Source organism: Cetorhinus maximus, chromosome 2 (assembly GCF_964194155.1).
Source record: "Cetorhinus maximus chromosome 2, sCetMax3.hap1.1, whole genome shotgun sequence".
Lineage (NCBI taxonomy): Eukaryota > Metazoa > Chordata > Chondrichthyes > Lamniformes > Cetorhinidae > Cetorhinus > Cetorhinus maximus.
In genome coordinates, this window is record NC_135880.1 from 184,152,589 (window position 1) to 184,170,054 (window position 17,466).

At 44.4% G+C, this 17,466-nt stretch overlaps 1 protein-coding gene across 2 annotated transcripts in view; it reads left to right on the forward strand.

Moving 5' to 3' along the window:
* Window positions 1-17,466, forward strand: part of LOC144668435 (ADAMTS-like protein 1) — a 746,250-nt gene that overhangs the window by 284,368 nt on the left and 444,416 nt on the right. For both annotated transcript variants that reach the window (XM_078530487.1, XM_078530496.1), the window contains one exon: window positions 14,279-14,406. In XM_078530487.1, the coding sequence (XP_078386613.1) occupies window positions 14,279-14,406 (128 nt within the window). The remainder of the gene's footprint in view (window positions 1-14,278; window positions 14,407-17,466) is intronic.

Genomic DNA, 17,466 nt, shown 5'->3' on the forward strand with positions numbered 1-17,466 from the left:
TTATCCCAATTATATACAGCCTCCTACATCTCCCCCCAAAGTCTTGGACTTCACAGGGTTAATCTCTAAGGTGCCTTGACCGATCTTCCCTGATCTTGTTCTGATCTCTTTCTGAGGTTGAGGACATTCTGCACTCTCCCTTCTGTCAGTGTGAATGTCCTTCTCCTGGGCAGCTGTAGAGCTTTGTCTTGTGTCTTGTTCCTGATCTCCATCAGGATTTGAGGAGTAAGCCCATGTTTCTATTGACTTTCTTTCCAAGGATATTAAGGCGATGCGGTTTCTCCTTAAGTTTCCCTGGACTGTCCCATGTCCCAATCCTGTATGATCTCAGTTGTGGAGCTCCTTTGATTATCGGCACCTCTTCCTGTTGGTCTTGTACCCATACTCTCTCCTCGGGCTTCAGCGCTGATAAGTCTCATGCCCTAGGCCTGAAGTTAAAGTTAAGAGTCTGTTTGTTTCTCTGTTTTATCCTCTTGGGTTGTTTGAGGTGATATTAAGTTTTAGTTTCTGTTGGAGAGCTGGAAGTTATATTCTCAATCTCCTTCCCATTAACACCTCTGATGGTGAGAAGCCATTCTGTAGCGGTGAGATTTGCTAACTCAGAAGATCGAAATTAAGATTTTTATTCTTCTTCATCAAGGCTTTGATAGTTCACACACCTCCTCTCAGCTTCTCCATTAACCTGAGGATATCGAGGTGAGCTGCTCACATGAATGAATCCATATTCCATTTTGGAATAATTCATTCATAAATTGTGGCCCATTGTCTGACACCACAAAGTCCGAATGCCATGTGTTGCATAAATTCTCTTCAGTGACTGAATGACGGTTCTGCTGTGATACTGTGTAATCTGTTCACTTCAATCCACCTTGAGTATAATCAATGACAATAAGGAATATCTCTGCCGTTAATATCAAATAAATCCATTCCCAGGTCAGTGTCCACTGATTTGTTTAGTCGCGTTAAATCCATGCAGATTCCTATCGAGCCTTTTAGGTTTGGGACCGAGACCATTCCTAAACACTATTGTTTACGGTGAGATAACCCCCTTCTGTAGCAGGTTCTTGATTTCACCCATGACTTTGTCCAAGAGTGGGTGAGGGACTTTCCTCGGTGTAAAGAAGCAAATTGGTTTAGCATCAGCTCGTAGGGTAATATGGTAATCGGCTTTCAGATTTCCCAAGTCTGTAAATAATCTCGGAAATTCATTCCTGAATGTATTGCTGTAATCCTCATGAGAAACTTCATCAACTTTAGAGATTAGCTTCAATTTTAAGCGTGCCTTCCTGCCTAGTAAAGAGGATTCTTGATTCTGGATGACATACAGAGGTTCAATGATTTCTCCATCTTTGTACTTCAGTTTTGCCATGTGTTGGCCCATGACTTTCAGTGTAGTCCCACATGTACCTTGTAACTGGATGGATGAAGACGGTAGTGTAATGTGCTTAGGCCATTGTATTGTGTCAGATAAGATCAAAACATCTGCCCCTGTGGCTAATTTAAACTCTGTGGGGTGTTCATCCACTTCAAGTTTAATACTCCAGTATTTATTTTCTGTTTCATTTACTTCCCCTGGGAAAGTTATTTCCTTTATCTGTGGTTATCCATTTCTTATATGTGTTTTGGCTTTAATAATTTTTCCTTCTTTTTGCAGGTTGTGTTTTAGATTAGCAGCCCATTTTAAAATGTCCTATTTTCCCACAGTTGTCATACTCTGCTCCCCCTGCTGGCCATTCTTCCTGCCTGTGTAGGGTTTCCCAACACACCGAGAGCATTTCGAGATGGCGGTCGGTGCGTGTTTCCCCATTATCACGGGCTCCTGCTTTGGCGCACTTTCCCTCTTCTGGCCGACATGCGGAACAGCCTCACTCATTTGTTTCCGTGGGACCCCAACTTCCCCATGAACAAACGCTCTATTTTGTTTTTCTGAACTCAGCTTGTCCCACAATTTGTACTGTCCTGACTGGAGTTAAATCTTCTCTCATTTATAAGAGATCTAATAAAGCTTCATCTGAGACTTTATTACAGCTACACGACATGCACATTGGGAACTCTGCAGAATGTTGGAACTTCTGCTTTTGCAGATCTCTGTTACTCAATCATGTGATATTACATTAGCATCATGTGCTTCTGATGTTAACCCTTTACTCCACAAACATCACCCCCTGTATCTCAGTATTTAAATTCAAACATGAAAACCAATAACATGGTGAAGCACCAAACAGCGCCTGGTATCAATGGGGCCCTGCCCCAACTCAAGGATCTGTGTCCCAATGTGAATCTGCACTGACAGAAGGGAACTGATGAAGGATATTGGAGAGATATTGTTCAAAATTGAATATCTGCAGCACAGAACCTGCCATTACTTGAGCCATGATTTTGCCCATGTTGGGTGGGTGTGACGGGCAGGCCCAGGAGCGGTCGTGAAGCTGACCACTGTCCGCGATTGGGCCTCGACATGGATTTCGTGCTGACCGCCCAGTTAACAGCCAGTCAGCATCAAACGAGCACTGCAGCACTCAGCACTGTCGGGGTGGGGGTGGGAGGAGCACTGCAGCGCTCAGCACTGTCGGGGTGGGGGTGGGAGGAGCACTGCAGCGCTCAGCACTGTCGGGGTGGGAGGAGCACTGCAGCGCTCAGCACTGTCGGGGTGGGAGGAGAACTGCAGCGCTCAGCACTGTCGGGGTGGGAGGAGCACTGCAGCGCTCAGCACTGTCGGGGTGGGAGGAGCACTGCAGCGCTCAGCACTGTCGGGGTGGGAGTGGGAGGAGCATGGAGCTGCCTCAGGGAGCTGAAGATTTTTGACAATAAAAACAAACATATTAAAAATAATGAAAACATGTCCCCTCATGTGACTCTGTCACATGAGCAGGGACATGTTAAATATAAGTGTTAAAAGTTTTACATTTTTTAAAATCACTGGTCGAAACCTCATCCCGCCCGAGGATGATGTTTTGCCAAAAATGCAAAGGCTGCTTGGTCTTTTCGCCAACCAAACGGTTTGGATGGGCAGTGAAAAATTCCAGGTAATTGGGTTCTTAAGTGCCTTAATAGGCCACTTCACTAATGGCGGGTGCAGCTGTGACTCCCGCGCGTGCCCGCCGACCATAAAGCAAGTGAGTGATGACATCGGGGTGCTCGCCGAACGTCATTTTACATTCATTCAGGTCAGGCACAGGCCCACCCAACATGCGAAAAGTTCTGGCCTTGGTGTTTTTTTGCTAAATTGGATGCTGCATTAATTATATCGCATGAAATTTATATAAGAAATATGGAAAAATAACTAAAAGAAATTGATCAGCAAATGATTGATTGTTCAAATTACTTTGTGATATATCTTGGTATTTTCAGGTTGGCTACTCATCATCACTGTGGACATGTTGGCCAGGAACTCGAAACAGATGATAACTTAGGCACAAATAATATTCAATAACATTCTCAGCTGTAACCCAGCAGCTATTTTAGGGAACAGGCTGGTTGAGGTATCATGTTCAAATATCCTCAGTTTGCATCAAACGTTTTTCCTTTCTTTCTGCTCCATCGAGTGTTCGATGCCATTTTTGTACCAATTTTCAAGGGCTGAATTCTCCGGTCGGCGAGCAGGGGTGGGGCCCACTCGCCGATGCGTAAAATGACGCATGGTGATGTCAGGCGTGCGTCCTGATGTCACCGCGCATCATTTAGATTTCCAGTTCGGCGGGCGTGCAGCCAAGTCAGCCGCCCACCCGCCGAACTGTCAAAGGCCTGTTAAAAACTAGTTAAAGCAATTAACTGAGCTGCCCGTCCAACCTTAAGGTTGTCGGGCAGGTGAAGAGCCCAGGCGGCCTTCGCATTTCTCATGGAACCTCATCCAAGGGCGGGATGAGGTTTCACGAAGGGTTTTAAAATCCAATAAAAATTTTTTTAAATAATTCTTTGACATGAACCAGCTCATAAGGAGACATGTTTTTAAAGTTTTTAAATGCTTTATTTCAAGTTTTAAATGTCAAACTAATCTCCCTGAGGAAGCTGTGTGCAGGGAACAGCCCCCACCCCTCCCCTCCCGCCTGCACAGGGAGTGCTTAGCGCTTCCGGGCGCACGTCACGCTGGGGTGGGCCTTAATTGGCCCCGCCCACATAAGATGGCGGCACGGCCCCCATCAGGGGCACCGATCAGGTTCGCGCCCACCTCCACCCCCACCTGCCCACCGGACAACCCCCCACAACGGGGGGGAAGTGAAGTTTCTCATTCATAATTCATGAGGTGACTGGCTGGAAAAGTTAGCTTTATTTATGGAAAGTAGTAATGTACTCAAAATAAACTGAAATCGTTTTTGTGCAACTTTTGATGCTAAGTTTGCACTTTCATTTCAAAGATTAAAAAAAAAAGTAATTTTCCTGGTAAAATCATTCCTGCCCCCTGTTAACAGCAATTTTAACAGCCAGTATCTCAAAACTAATGTGTGAAGTTGGACTGAGGTTAGACGAGGTCACGGTGCTCAGGGACCTGACTGCAGTTAATTCCTGAAACCTGGTTTTTGCTATGTTGCTGTACAATGATGCACTCAGTTACAAAGCAGCCTGTTTTCAGCTTACAGCGATTACTGAGAAGTTATATGTTGAGGAATGCAGTCCCATCTACTCTGCAACTCAGTAAATTATATGTAAATACTCTGCAGGCCTTACTCTGACAATTAATTACTGGTTGTTTAGAAGCTAAGTATAGCTAATTAGTTCCATTACCTTTTGTATCAAATTGAAAAGGTGTAGTTGATTTTCTTCATAAATCCAAAGCTTTATCATAGTTGCTTGCAATTCCTTTATATCTTTGCTTATAGAAACTTAAAAATACCCCATTTTCATTGCAATGTATCTTATGGCACTGAAAGTTTGCAAGATTCGCAGGCCGGTCGAAAACAATAAGTTTAAATGTCCCAAGTATACCCTGGCAGTGGAACACCTCGTCTCCGCTTTACTGGAAAATCATTTGACTCAAAAGGCAGAAAATTATGGACACCAGGTCTGGGATTTTCCAAGATCCACTGGCAGCAGGCAGGGTCTAATACCTCAAAACTTCTGGCAGACTCAAAACATTTGCCCTTAGGTTTGCTATGAGATGCTACCGTGAAGCCTTTGTGACTAAAGACTGGGACATATTTCCTATGCAATTGCCTTACCATGGAGGCTTCCCAATGGTTACAAAAATGCAACAGTTTCAGTGACGAGAGTGATCAATCATACATTGTTCCAGTAAAAGTCACAAGGAGATGTGATCATCTAGTTTGAACTTATATGTAAAAGTAATGCCCCCATTAATCTTTGCACTCTGTGACAGTCCAGTGACTTATTTATGACCCTGTTTCCAACAAGCTCCAATTGACGGTTTCTTCCCTGCCGTCCAGCCAGGGTCATGAAATTATAACATCTGCAATTTGGTGACCTAGTCTCTGCCCCTTTCAATTGGAATGAGGAATGAGGTTCATGACATAATTCAGGTTAATACCATCGTTGGTGCTGAGTAATGGGCCAGGAATGTGACAGAAGACTCAGATTGTTACAAATTCTTCTGAAGTACAAGAGTTGGGACTAAATTCTAACTAGTTTTACATTTTTTTCACAGTTGTACCTGCAAGTAGCTTTTTAAATTTTATTAACTTTGAGCTAGTCATATTACATTTAAAAAATGGATTGCACCTACTCTAATTTAAAATTATTCCCAGGATAACTTGGATTTATTAAATTGGGAAATGAAGTGATCCATTAGATTTTATCTACTAATGTGAAATGTTATTCACTTCTGAAGTAATCAGTCTGCTTTATAAGGTATGGTTTATGACTGCTTAACATATCTGTAACAATATTCTCTCCCAAATGGAGGTGTCCCTCCTATTTAAGAAGGTACTATTGTTTTCTGTGTACTTGGGGATAATGGGGTAGAATTTGGTGTTAAGAGGCAGTGCAGAATGAACAGTGTGGCACAGGCTGCCCAGTGTACACCCTGTCTATACAATGTTCACTAGCTGTGGGCTCTGGTTAGTTTCTCACCAGCGTCTGACTGAAACCACAGAGATTTTAGCCGCAGGGTTTAACACACCAATTGCCTGGTTAGTGGGTGGGGAGGTGGTTGGGAAGCAGCTACCCTGCAACATTTGAAAGTGACAGGGAAACCAGCGGGGCAATGGGAGGGTTTCGTGGTTACGGAGAGGGGAGGTGGATCCAGGGAGGTCTGCTCTTTAGAATTTGGGGCAAGGGGCTTCTGAGTCTCATGGTTAAGGAGGGGAATCCTGGGTGGGGGGTTGTCATGGTCAGGAAGGGGGAGGGGGATCTGGGTGAGTTTCTGGGGTCAGGGAGGATGATGGGGGAGGGGTTCCAGAGCCGAATTGCATGTTTAGTATTTTGAGGGGGGACCCTGGGGGTGGGGGACCTATGTCATCAGAAAGAGTGAGGGATGGGGGGGGGTGGGATCTGGGAGGGAGGCTCATGTTTAGTATTTGAGGGGGGAGGATCCTGGGGAGGTGGGGCGATGGCCTGGGAGAGGGTGTGGAGGGGAATCCAGGTATAGTCTCCTGGTCAGCAAGTGGCAAAGAGGAAATCTAAGGCAAGGGTTGCCCAAACGTTCCTTACGTGACCCAGAGCAGCAATGCTGTTCCCTCGAAGAAACTCTGCTGGAGGTCTCTTCAGCTTCAGGATGCTCTCTCGCTGCTCTTCACCTGGTGTTGGGGTACTCATTCCTCCTTGCTCGATCTGACAGGAGCTTAATCAATCTGGGGGCCTGATATCCTCCCACCCCAAATAACATGTGGATTAGGAACCCCGCATTTCAGCAGATCTGTGTTGAGTTGGTTGATCCCTCTTAGGATGTTACAATTGCTTCAGTGCTGCCAAGCTACTCGGGAAAATCACTAATAATGCTGCCCTTGCTAACAATGCAGTAAATCTCTGCTAGAAAATGTATGTCTGTCAATGTGTTGAGGACAAGATTGGGTTGAACTGGGTTGGGTTGCTTCCTGTGGTCAAATAGTTGAACGACACAAAGGGCAGGAATTTCCTGGAATGGCTGACTTGGCTACAAACACCCCTAAGTTAAATCATTGTGTGCTGCAACCTCCAGTGGTGATTGGACATCACACTCACTGGAGAACGAATCAGAATTGGCTGCAACAAGGGTTATCTGAAAGGGTGTGCCAAACTGCAGCTAGGAGAGGTACAGTTACTGTGCTGTATCACAGGAATTGCATTTCTGTAGTATGGGCATTTCCCCAAAGTCAGTTGTGAAGAGTATCTATTTGAAGAGAGCTGGAAAAAAAGACTTACAATTTCCTGAGGATTAGCTTCTGTTCCTCACTCCTGAATCAAGGAGGGGAATCCTGGGTGGGGGTTGTCATGGTCAGGAAGGGGGAGGGGGATCTGGGTGAGTTTCTGGGGTGAGGAAGGATGATGGGGGAGGGGTACCTGATGGTATAATTGTCTGTCAGCACACACTGATGGTGCAGTCTGATCTCCCATAAATATGAGAAAGGTTTATAATTATTTGTGACTTGATTTTGTTTCGAGTCACATGGATAACTAAACACCAACCTGGTAATTATCAGTTAAACCCGACAGCATTAGCCCTGCAAGGTGGTCCCCATCAGTGCCGTGCTGGTGTTAGGCTCAATGCTCATGGTATCTGGAATTGGAGGAGAGACTCAAGGGGACATTTGTGTAACAGTTATCAGGCCTTGTCAGCCGCGGCAGTCAGGGTCCTGATTAAGATCAAGAGACTCAGGCTATAAGAGACCTTTTTTGTTGCAATCCCACCACGAGTTTGAGAACTTAAATTCAGTTACAAAATCCCGAAATAAAAAACTGGTCTCAATAAAAACCCAACTGGTTCACTAATGCCCCTTAGATAAGGAAATCTGTCGTCCTTACTGGGCCTGAGCTTCTCTGCGAATTCAGCCCCACATCAACAAGGATGATCTTTAGTGAGCAAGCCAGTCAGTTATGTCAAACCCACAGGCATTGCGCAGTTTCTGAAGGCAGCCCATCACCACCTTCTGAAAGACAAGGCAATAAAATGTCAGCATTGCTATTGCATCCCAAGAATACATTTCCAAAAATGTTTTCACCAAGCTGGGATGTTTTAATTTGGCTTTTTTGCAGGAATTTTGCTTTATGGCAGAGTGACAGAGATGTGGTTGATGAAGAATTCTCTGTATCACCCTGTTCCCTGCACTGTTTCTCTATATCACCCAGATCCCTGCACTGTCTCTCTTTATCACCCAGATCCCTGCACTGTCTCTCTGTATCACCCAGATCCCTGCACTGTCTCTCTGTATCACCCAAATCCCTGCACTGTTTCTCTATATCACCCAGATCCCTGCACTGTCTCTCTGTAGCACCCAGATCCCTGCACTGTCTCTCTGTATCACCCTGATCCCTGCACTGTTTCTCTATATCACCCAGATCCCTGCACTGTCTCTCTGTATCACCCAGATCCCTGCACTGTCTCTCTGTATCACCCAGATCCCTGCACTGTTTCTCTATATCACCCAGATCACTGCACTGTCTCTCTATCACCCAGATCCCTGCACTGCCTCTCTGTATCACCCAGATCCCTGCACTGTCTCTCTGTATCACCCAGATCCCTGCACTGTCTCTCTGTATCACCCGGATCCCTGCACTGTCTCTCTGTATCACCCAGATCCCTGCACTGTCTCTCTGTATCACCCAGATCCCTGCACTGTCTCTCTGTATCACCCGGATACCTGCACTGTCTCTCTGTATCACCCAGATCCCTGCACTGTCTCTCTGTATCACCCAGATCCCTGCACTGTCTCTCTGCATCACCCAGATCCCTGCACTGTCTCTCTGTATGATCCAGATCCTTGAAGTGCCATGAGCTTTGCTCCCTGCCAATAAATTACATGTAAATCCAGTCCCAAATGTCCAAATTTAGGACATGCATGGGGACGAACCCTCGGATTGCTCCATGCCTGAGACAATCACTACTTGTGTTTCCATCTGGAATTTAAGAAAGACCTGGCCCTCTTGTAGCTTTGAGCAGAATTCCTGTCAGGAAGACTAGTGTCTCTTTTAATCAAAAGACGTTCCTCTTTGAACAAATTAAAATAATTGAGGAGCAGCTGCTTCAATGAGCAGCATTATCACAGCTGAAGCATGAGAATGATGAGAGTGTATGGGAGAAAGTGAGGGGGAATCAGTGCCCTGAGGCAGTGGATTGTGAGGGAGCATCTTCTGATAATCACTCAGGCAGATAATGACCATGGCTGAAGACTGTATTGAGGGTAATTACGATTCACTAAAGCTTTGGAAATGGCCAATGGGGAAAAGAATCATGTGGTGCATGAATGCTTTTCTAAGTAAAGAGTATGAAATGCTGGCGTGTAGCTGCATATTTTTAACATGCCAAGATGGGAGATCACATTTCAGCTCACTATTCACTGCATACCTTTCAGAATTCGGAGCAAATTATCATAAGCATCAGCAAGACTAAGCATCAACTTACTTTTCATCTGTTCTGAATAAGACTTTCTGGGCAATTAGAGTAGTGAATTTAAAATACTGTAATTTGTCCTTTTAGATATTTATATATATTTAAACGTGATATAAAAGCACTGGGAATAGTTTCAGGGTTTGAGAAATAGCATTGTATATTAACTTAAAGTAGTACAACTACAATTTAGAAAAAGTTGAGTGTCAACCTGAAGTAACATTTTCAGCATCACCCAGATCCCTGCACTGTCTCTCTGTATCACCCAGATCCCTGCACTGTCTCTCTGTATCACCCGGATCCCTGCACTGTCTCTCTGTATCACCCAGATCCCTGCACTGTCTCTCTGTATCACCTAGGTCCCTGCACCGTCTCTCTGTATCACCCAGATCCCTGCACTGTCTCTCTGTATCACCCAGATCCCTGCACTGTCTCTCTGTATCACCCAGATTCCTGCACTGTCTCTCTGTATCACCCAGATCCCTGCACTGTCTCTCTGTATCACCCAGATCCCTGCACTGTCTCTCTGTATCACCCGGATCCCTGCACTGTCTCTCTGTATCACCCGGATCCCTGTACTGTCTCTCTGTATCACCCAGATCCCTGCACTGTCTCTCTGTATCACCCTGTTCCCTGCACTGTCTCTCTGTATCACCCAGATCACTGCACTGTCTCTCTGTATCACCCAGATCCCTGCACTGTCTCTCTGTATCACCCAGTTCCCTGCACTGTCTCTCTGTATCACCCAGATCCCTGCACTGTCTCTCTGTATCACCCAGATCCCTGCACTGTCCCTCTGTATCACCCGGATCCCTGCACTGTCTCTCTGTATCACCCAGACCCCTGCACTGTCTCTCTGTATCACCCAGATCCCTGCACTGTCTCTCTGTATCACCCAGATCCCTGCACTGTCTCTCTGTATCACCCAGATCCCTGCACTGTCTCTCTGTATCACGCAGATCCCTGCACTGTCTCTCTGTATCACCCAGATCCCTGCACTGTCTCTCTGTATCACCCAGATCCCTGCACCGTCTCTCTGTATCACCTAGGTCCCTGCACCGTCTCTCTGTATCACCCAGATCCCTGCACTGTCTCTCTGTATCACCCAGATCCCTGCACTGTCTCTCTGTATCACCCAGATTCCTGCACTGTCTCTCTGTATCACCCAGATCCCTGCACTGTCTCTCTGTATCACCCAGGTCCCAGCTGCATGTCCTGCCTCTCTGCATGGTCCAGTTCCTGCTCTGCAACACTGTAACAAACATACAAGTGGAACAACGTTAGTGACATTTCTCAACAGAGTCGAGTAGCATTGAGTTTTGTTCGAAATGCTGGTATTTTACAGGGTGTGGGAACCTCCTGTAGTTGGTGATTTAAATATGGCTCGTTCTGGGAACTTAGTTGAGTTTGTTTAGTGGAAACAGTTGTGAAATTGTCTCTGTGTCTTTGTGCTTTTACCTACCTTAAAGTTCATGAACAATGGCTACCAAAATCAAGTCTCTGTGTTGGTTCGAAGCAAATAGTCGAACAAAAGCTACATTTTGAAAATATTTCAATACTGATAGATCCACTTTTTTTTCTTTGACAAAGTGTGGTTATTTTCACAGCGGATCCGTTCTGTCTTTGCCAAAGCTAATTTCCGATTTGGGCAGGAGTTAACCGAAGGGCTGAACTTTGATTGCACAGTCGAATCGCTCTGTCTCCAGCTGTTCAGCCGTTACCTGAAACTATTTTCGGGTAGGCTTGGTTGTGGTGAACTCCGCTCTGGGCATGTTCAGCTCCATCCCCACTGCTGCCTTTTCCCAGGGTGATATACATGGCTGGGTGATTGAGAGAAACACAGGCTTCACTTTGTTATCCTCAAACGCCTGGCCAAGGTCCGCAGTGACCAGAATTCAACAGTTAGTGATGGGACCTTCAGGACTCTGAAATGCACAGAACCTTTTATCCAGAAAAGCAATATTCTTGAAAAAAATAATGCATTTTAAAAGGCTATTTGCTGTTTGTATTTCCATCTTACTCCAGTAGGCTATAGTCCAGAGTGGCTTAACTCTGGGTACTGACTCAAGTCCAGAAAGACAACCAGGTTTGGAGGAATCTCCTGGGTAGGAAGTCTAGACCTTCACAGTGCAGCAGCCCTCAGCACATTCTCCACAAACTCTTCTTATGGTCTCTTGGTCACAATCTGGAATTTCTGCCCTCTGCTTTCTGACTTACAGATCAATTCTGTTCTACCCTCCTCCAGGTTCCTCCTGCCATGTGCCAAGAACACAGACGGGTTCTGCCCATATTATAGCTACAGTATCTGAGAGTGGCCCGGAAAGCTCACACCGCTCTCAACTGGCCTGGCTTCAAAGGCAAAATCACTGTATATGAATGACAGTCATTGAGCCACCACTGACTTTAACAAATTATTTTAAATGTGAAGGAACATTGTCCCTATTTTGTTTTTATTGTCTTTTCTTCAGCCACCGAGCCTGACACTGAAGCTGTGAAATGTCTGCTCTCAGGTCATGCTCAATGCCTCCTATGGCCAGTACCCAAACTGAGATGTTTCATTTGACAGATTTCCTGGTAGCTTCACGGCCTTACAACAGTTCCTGGATTAATTTCAATTATAATTACCTGGGGGTTTTTACAAGATTGAGATGTGTAGGGGCATGCTCAAAGCATCTTGTTGGGTGTGTTTAACTCTGTTCACTGGGTGGAAACCAGACGGGTGGGTCATTAAAATGCAGCTTAATGTCTAAGATGTTCCTTCCTTCTTTCCTACGGGGAGAATTTTAACCTTCTACTTTGGGCAGGTGAGAGGTTCCTCTGGAAATACGCAGGTCAGGCTCTGGTGACATCAGAGAACGACTGGAGTTTTAATCCAAGGCTCGTCTATAGCAAGCCACTTGTCAACTCTCAGCCCAAAGCAGCTGGAGCAGAGGAGACCCCGAACACTGTTATTTTTAATTATGATTTTGAATCCTTGTTGGTCAGAACTTCTCCACTGGGCCCCACAAGGAAACCCTGGTCTTTCATCTCCCTTCCCCTGACTGTGGTAGCATCCCAATCCCCACAATGACCATTTTCCCGATTGCTGCTAATTATTCCATTGGGATGGCCAATGGCAAGTTCCGCTCCCGCCCGCTACCACCAGAGCTAAAATCACCCATGTCCCAGGCTGTGAAAGGCTGGCTTGGCCCCATCAACAAACTTCCACCAGGCATTGAAACCCAGGCTTCTCCTGGTGATGCAATCTCACCACCCCTGCCATCTTCAGTCGCTGACACCCTCAGGATGTACGGAGTCTGGAGGGAAAAGACCCTGATGGTCTGCACAGCAATTGGACCTGGATTCAGTTTTTCATTGTGTGTAACACTGAGGATTTTAAAGGATGTTGTTTTCCTGAAAAACGTTTTGGCTCGTTTTCTTTTGGAAGTGAACTGTGTTAAAGTGCACTGTTACACTTTTTGTATGTGATCTCATTATGATTAAAATGTGAAAACAGTTACCATCCTCTCAGCTTTCCTAAATCCTTTTGTGAAAATGCAGTGAGCCTGTACAGAAACAGGGAGAAGTACGTCAGGGAAAATCGAGCTGCTGCATGAAGACTTGCCATGCTCACACTGCCTAGAGCATTAAATACACACTTCCCTCCATACACACTGCATCTCCCACTCCATCTCATATCACACCCCCTCTGCACCTCATAACCCCCCAACCCCATTCCATACCATACTCCCCCTCTCCACCCCATCTCACATGATATCACAACACCTTCTCCACCTGGGAGAGCCAAAAATATCGAATGAAAACCCAAGCCCAATATCCTGACTTGGAAGTATATCGCTGTTCCTTCATTGTCGCTGGGTCAAAATCCTGGAACTCCCTCCCTAACAGCACTGTGGGTGTACCTACACCACATGGACTGCAATGGTTCAAGAAGGCAGCTCACCACCACCTTCTCAATGGCAATTAGGGATGGGCAATAAATGCTGGCCCAGCCAGCGATACCCACATCCCGTAAATGAATTTAAAAAATAATAAAATCTCTGACCTCCTCAGGTGATGGAAACCAGTTGAGGAGAAAACGTTGACTCAAGCTCAGGTTAGGTATGTTGCTCTGGTAGGTGGGACATTAATACCTGGGAGTCAATTAGACTAACATAGTGGGTCCCACTAATACGTAATTCTACTGCCTGATCTCAGAGATCAGTCTAATAGATGGAGTCTGAGACTCCAGTGGGCTTACCTGTTGCAAAACCATAGAACATTTCCAGTTAAAACACTGCCTGGTGAGATGGAGAGTGGGTGGAGGAAGGAGCTGAATGAATGGCAGAGGGTGGAATGTGGATAAATGGTGGGTATTTTAGGTTGTGGAAATAATCCAGACTCAACTCACCTTTTAACGGTTTAGTCATTTAATATAATGTTATTTTAGAATGTTTTATTCAGAAACAGCACTCCTTCGGGTAAATCTTTACATCTGAAAATTAAGTTGCCTTCATGGAAGAATAGAATTCTCCAGAAACTGCTGAATTATAATATTGGAAACTAATCTAATAAAAAAGATCAAAGTTTCCACATTAAAAGACCTGAAGTTGAATATGAACTGTTCACTAATCCTTAAATAAATAACCCCATATTATTCTTAATAATGCTAAATCTACCTTCAGGGCTAAAGCCCCACACTGAACTACACTCAATCTTACATAAAACAGGGCATGTCATTTCTGCTGATGCTGTCTGCTTTGGAATCTGCTGCTTTGAATGTATGAGGATATTTTCAGACAAAGATTAACTTGTGTATTGCAGAGTTCACGGACATCTCGATCTGAGGAGAACGGAGACTCCCAGTGGGATGCCTGGGGTCCCTGGAGTGAATGCTCACGGACGTGTGCTGGGGGAGCTTCATACTCACTGCGACGGTGCCTCAGCAGCTGGTAAACTCTTCCTTTTTCCTTTACTGCCTGGTTCACTGTTCACTCTCCTGCCTGCTGAGGGTGATACCACTGTTGGAAACTAAACCATTTGCTCCATCCCAACAGTATCCCTTAACCTCAGGTACACCTTGTTTCACCAGTGTGACTGTCCTAGTTATACTTGTGGTCCCTCTCAGTGAGATTGTCAATTCTTCCAGTAAACCGTTTTGTATCTTGGGTTTCATACAGATGGATTGAAAGTGGCTACTCTGCTTCAATGAAATACATTTGGCCTGCTACAAGCCTGGACAAATCAGTTGGGGGCAGGTTAAGCCCATAAAATCCTCCTGTATTGGGAACAATTGGCAATGTCAGAAGGAGTAGGTGAGAAGAATTAGAAATGGCACTTTGCTTAAGTACAGAATGCTATTTTTACACTGAAACACTTGTTAAACAGAAGGAGGGGAGGCGTTATTTACATATAAAGATGTTGGGAATTCTTTGTGTTGACACAGGGCACCTACGTGCAAAATATATTCTCTGACATAAGCAAGCAAACTATTGGATATTGAACGTATTGTAGCATGTGTGACATTTAGTTGAAGCTCCCTATTTATTCTCTGTAAGCTAGCATTGCCAGGAAACATACAGAAGTAGTTACTGACTGCCCATTCCCAATGTCACAGACTGGTATGTAGGATCATTGCAGGTGAAACTTACTGCCTTACAGAAATATTTCTATCATATGTTTTCCTTTAATTTCCATGAAGCAGGCTGAGTTATAAATTGTTTATGTTTTTAAAGGTGACGAAAACTTGGTGGAACTACTAGCCCAAACTACAAATACTTCAATTTTGTTAAATTGTTCAGAAAACTTCAAAACCTTCATTGTGAATTTATTAATGAGGATCATATACGATTACACATCTTACTGCTGCTGAAGATTGTTTCCAAATGTATAATATTAAGAAGTATCAGCTTCCACTGGGCTCAGACTTACCATATGCAAGGTGCCAGCAGCCCCCTCCCCCAAGTGAACAGCAATTCCTCCAGTGAATTATCTGCTCTTTAGTAATAATTAAAATCCATATTTCTGCAGTAGCAGCTTCTGTACTCAAGTGAGTCAGAGAATACACAACTTTATATCCACATTGGTTTTTTTCAACAAAATGATCTATTATTAGGATTTCATGTAGCGCTGCTCACAGTGAGTGGTCCACTCTCTGACACCCCTTGTGTCCCCACCCACTGACACCTCCTCCAACTACCCTCTGACCCCCCACCGGCATCACTTTTCCTGACACCCCTCCCCTCCTCTCCCCCTATCTGATATTTGTTTGTTTGTGTCTTTGTTGAGGGTCATTGTTTTGTTTTGTGTTCAGTCTGTTTTATTCACTCTGTTGTGGTGTCAGTGTCTTGTCTACCTGTCTGCAGTAATTCATGTGGACACACAGGCTTTTTGTCTTATAAGCTGAATCATACATCCGATGTTTGTCTCCATCTGTGCTATTGTCGAGTTTATTTTAGTGTCTGTGTGCATGGTTAATATTGTTGATGATAAATGTGTTGTAAAGAATTATTGATTTCTTTCTCTGAAGTACTATTTAGTTTTGTAGGATCTCTGTAATTTTTGAAATGAATTCCTTTCAGTGTGATGATTTGTTTTTGTCTACATTTTACCCCTTTTACACGTCTATGTCTGCTGGCGTCTTGATAGCTGAAAAAATAATTAAGGAAACAGAAGCCGAGATGAAAGTTGAATAAGCAATGAGAGTGAGACGGGCAAGAAGAAAAGACAAGGCTGGAGGAGAAAGGCAAATGAGTGGGGCAATTAAATTTAAAAAATAAAGGGAGGGTAAGAAAGATATCACGGTGAAAGAGGAGCAAGAGAAATGGCAGAATCAGGATGACAGAGAAGAGAAATGTCAGCAGAGAGGCTACGAGAAAGAAGGGTTGTTGTGGAGGAGAAAGGACTGGGAGGGGGGGGTAACAAAAGGGAATGGGAAGTTTAAACTACATTGTGACAGCAATCCCCATTACCAATGAGTTTCAATCATAAAATCTTAATATAAAAGTGTTATCAAAGATCATGATAACAGTGATAACTACACGAGACTTTAACAACAACAATATGTATATATACATCCTCCCCAACACTGAGTCCTGTTCATCCATCAGCCTTTTCTTTGCTGACTTGCATTAGTTATATTAGTTATATTAGTTATTTATTACCTACATTAGTTCCTGGTCCCCCCAACACCACAAATTTAAAAATAATATTTTTTGTGTTTAAATCACATTATGGCCTGTCCCTCACTGTGTCTGGAATCTCTTCCAGCTGTACAGGGCCCCTCGTCTGTCCACTGGTGACCATGTCCCAAGTTCTGTAACTCCCTCCCTAAACTCCTCCAGCTCTCCCCCTCCTTTAACACTGCCTCTTTGAGTGAGCCTTTGGTCACCACTCTAATTTTGGCATGGCTTCTGCACCTGTCAAGCATCTTGGGGTATTTTTCAACCTTAAAGATGATCTAAGTTGTTTACCTATAATATCAAGTCTGATTGAGATTAGTTATTAAGTCTTAATCATCCTGCCATAAGTTTAAAAAAATCAACCTTCATGCATGAACAGATGTATATTCCAAGTTTCATAATTCTATTCCGTTTATTCCTAAGTAGCGCTAACTTGAAAGGAAATTGTCAACCAGTTTCTTCTACGCAGCAAGTTGTCAGTGTAACTTTTAGCAGGATCGTTTAGCAAATGTTGTCTAATCACAGAATCACATCTAAATGTTAGACACTGTGTTTTGAGTTTTGCAAGCACAGGCTGTGATAAGCAGAATGTCTTTTTGGCTTGATGGCAGCATCCTGTTAGTGGTAAACACCACTCCTGTTGCCACTGCATTGTAGCAGCGTGAAACAGCTAGCTTCACCTGGTGCTCAAATTTTTGAGACACCTTACCCTTCCAAAGGTAATGTGAGGTAGACTAGGTAGACTTTTCAGGACTGAAAGTGCCTATCACACATGAGTAATGTGGTATATGAATTTCAGTGGTGGTGTGATGTCAGATATGTAGACCGTGC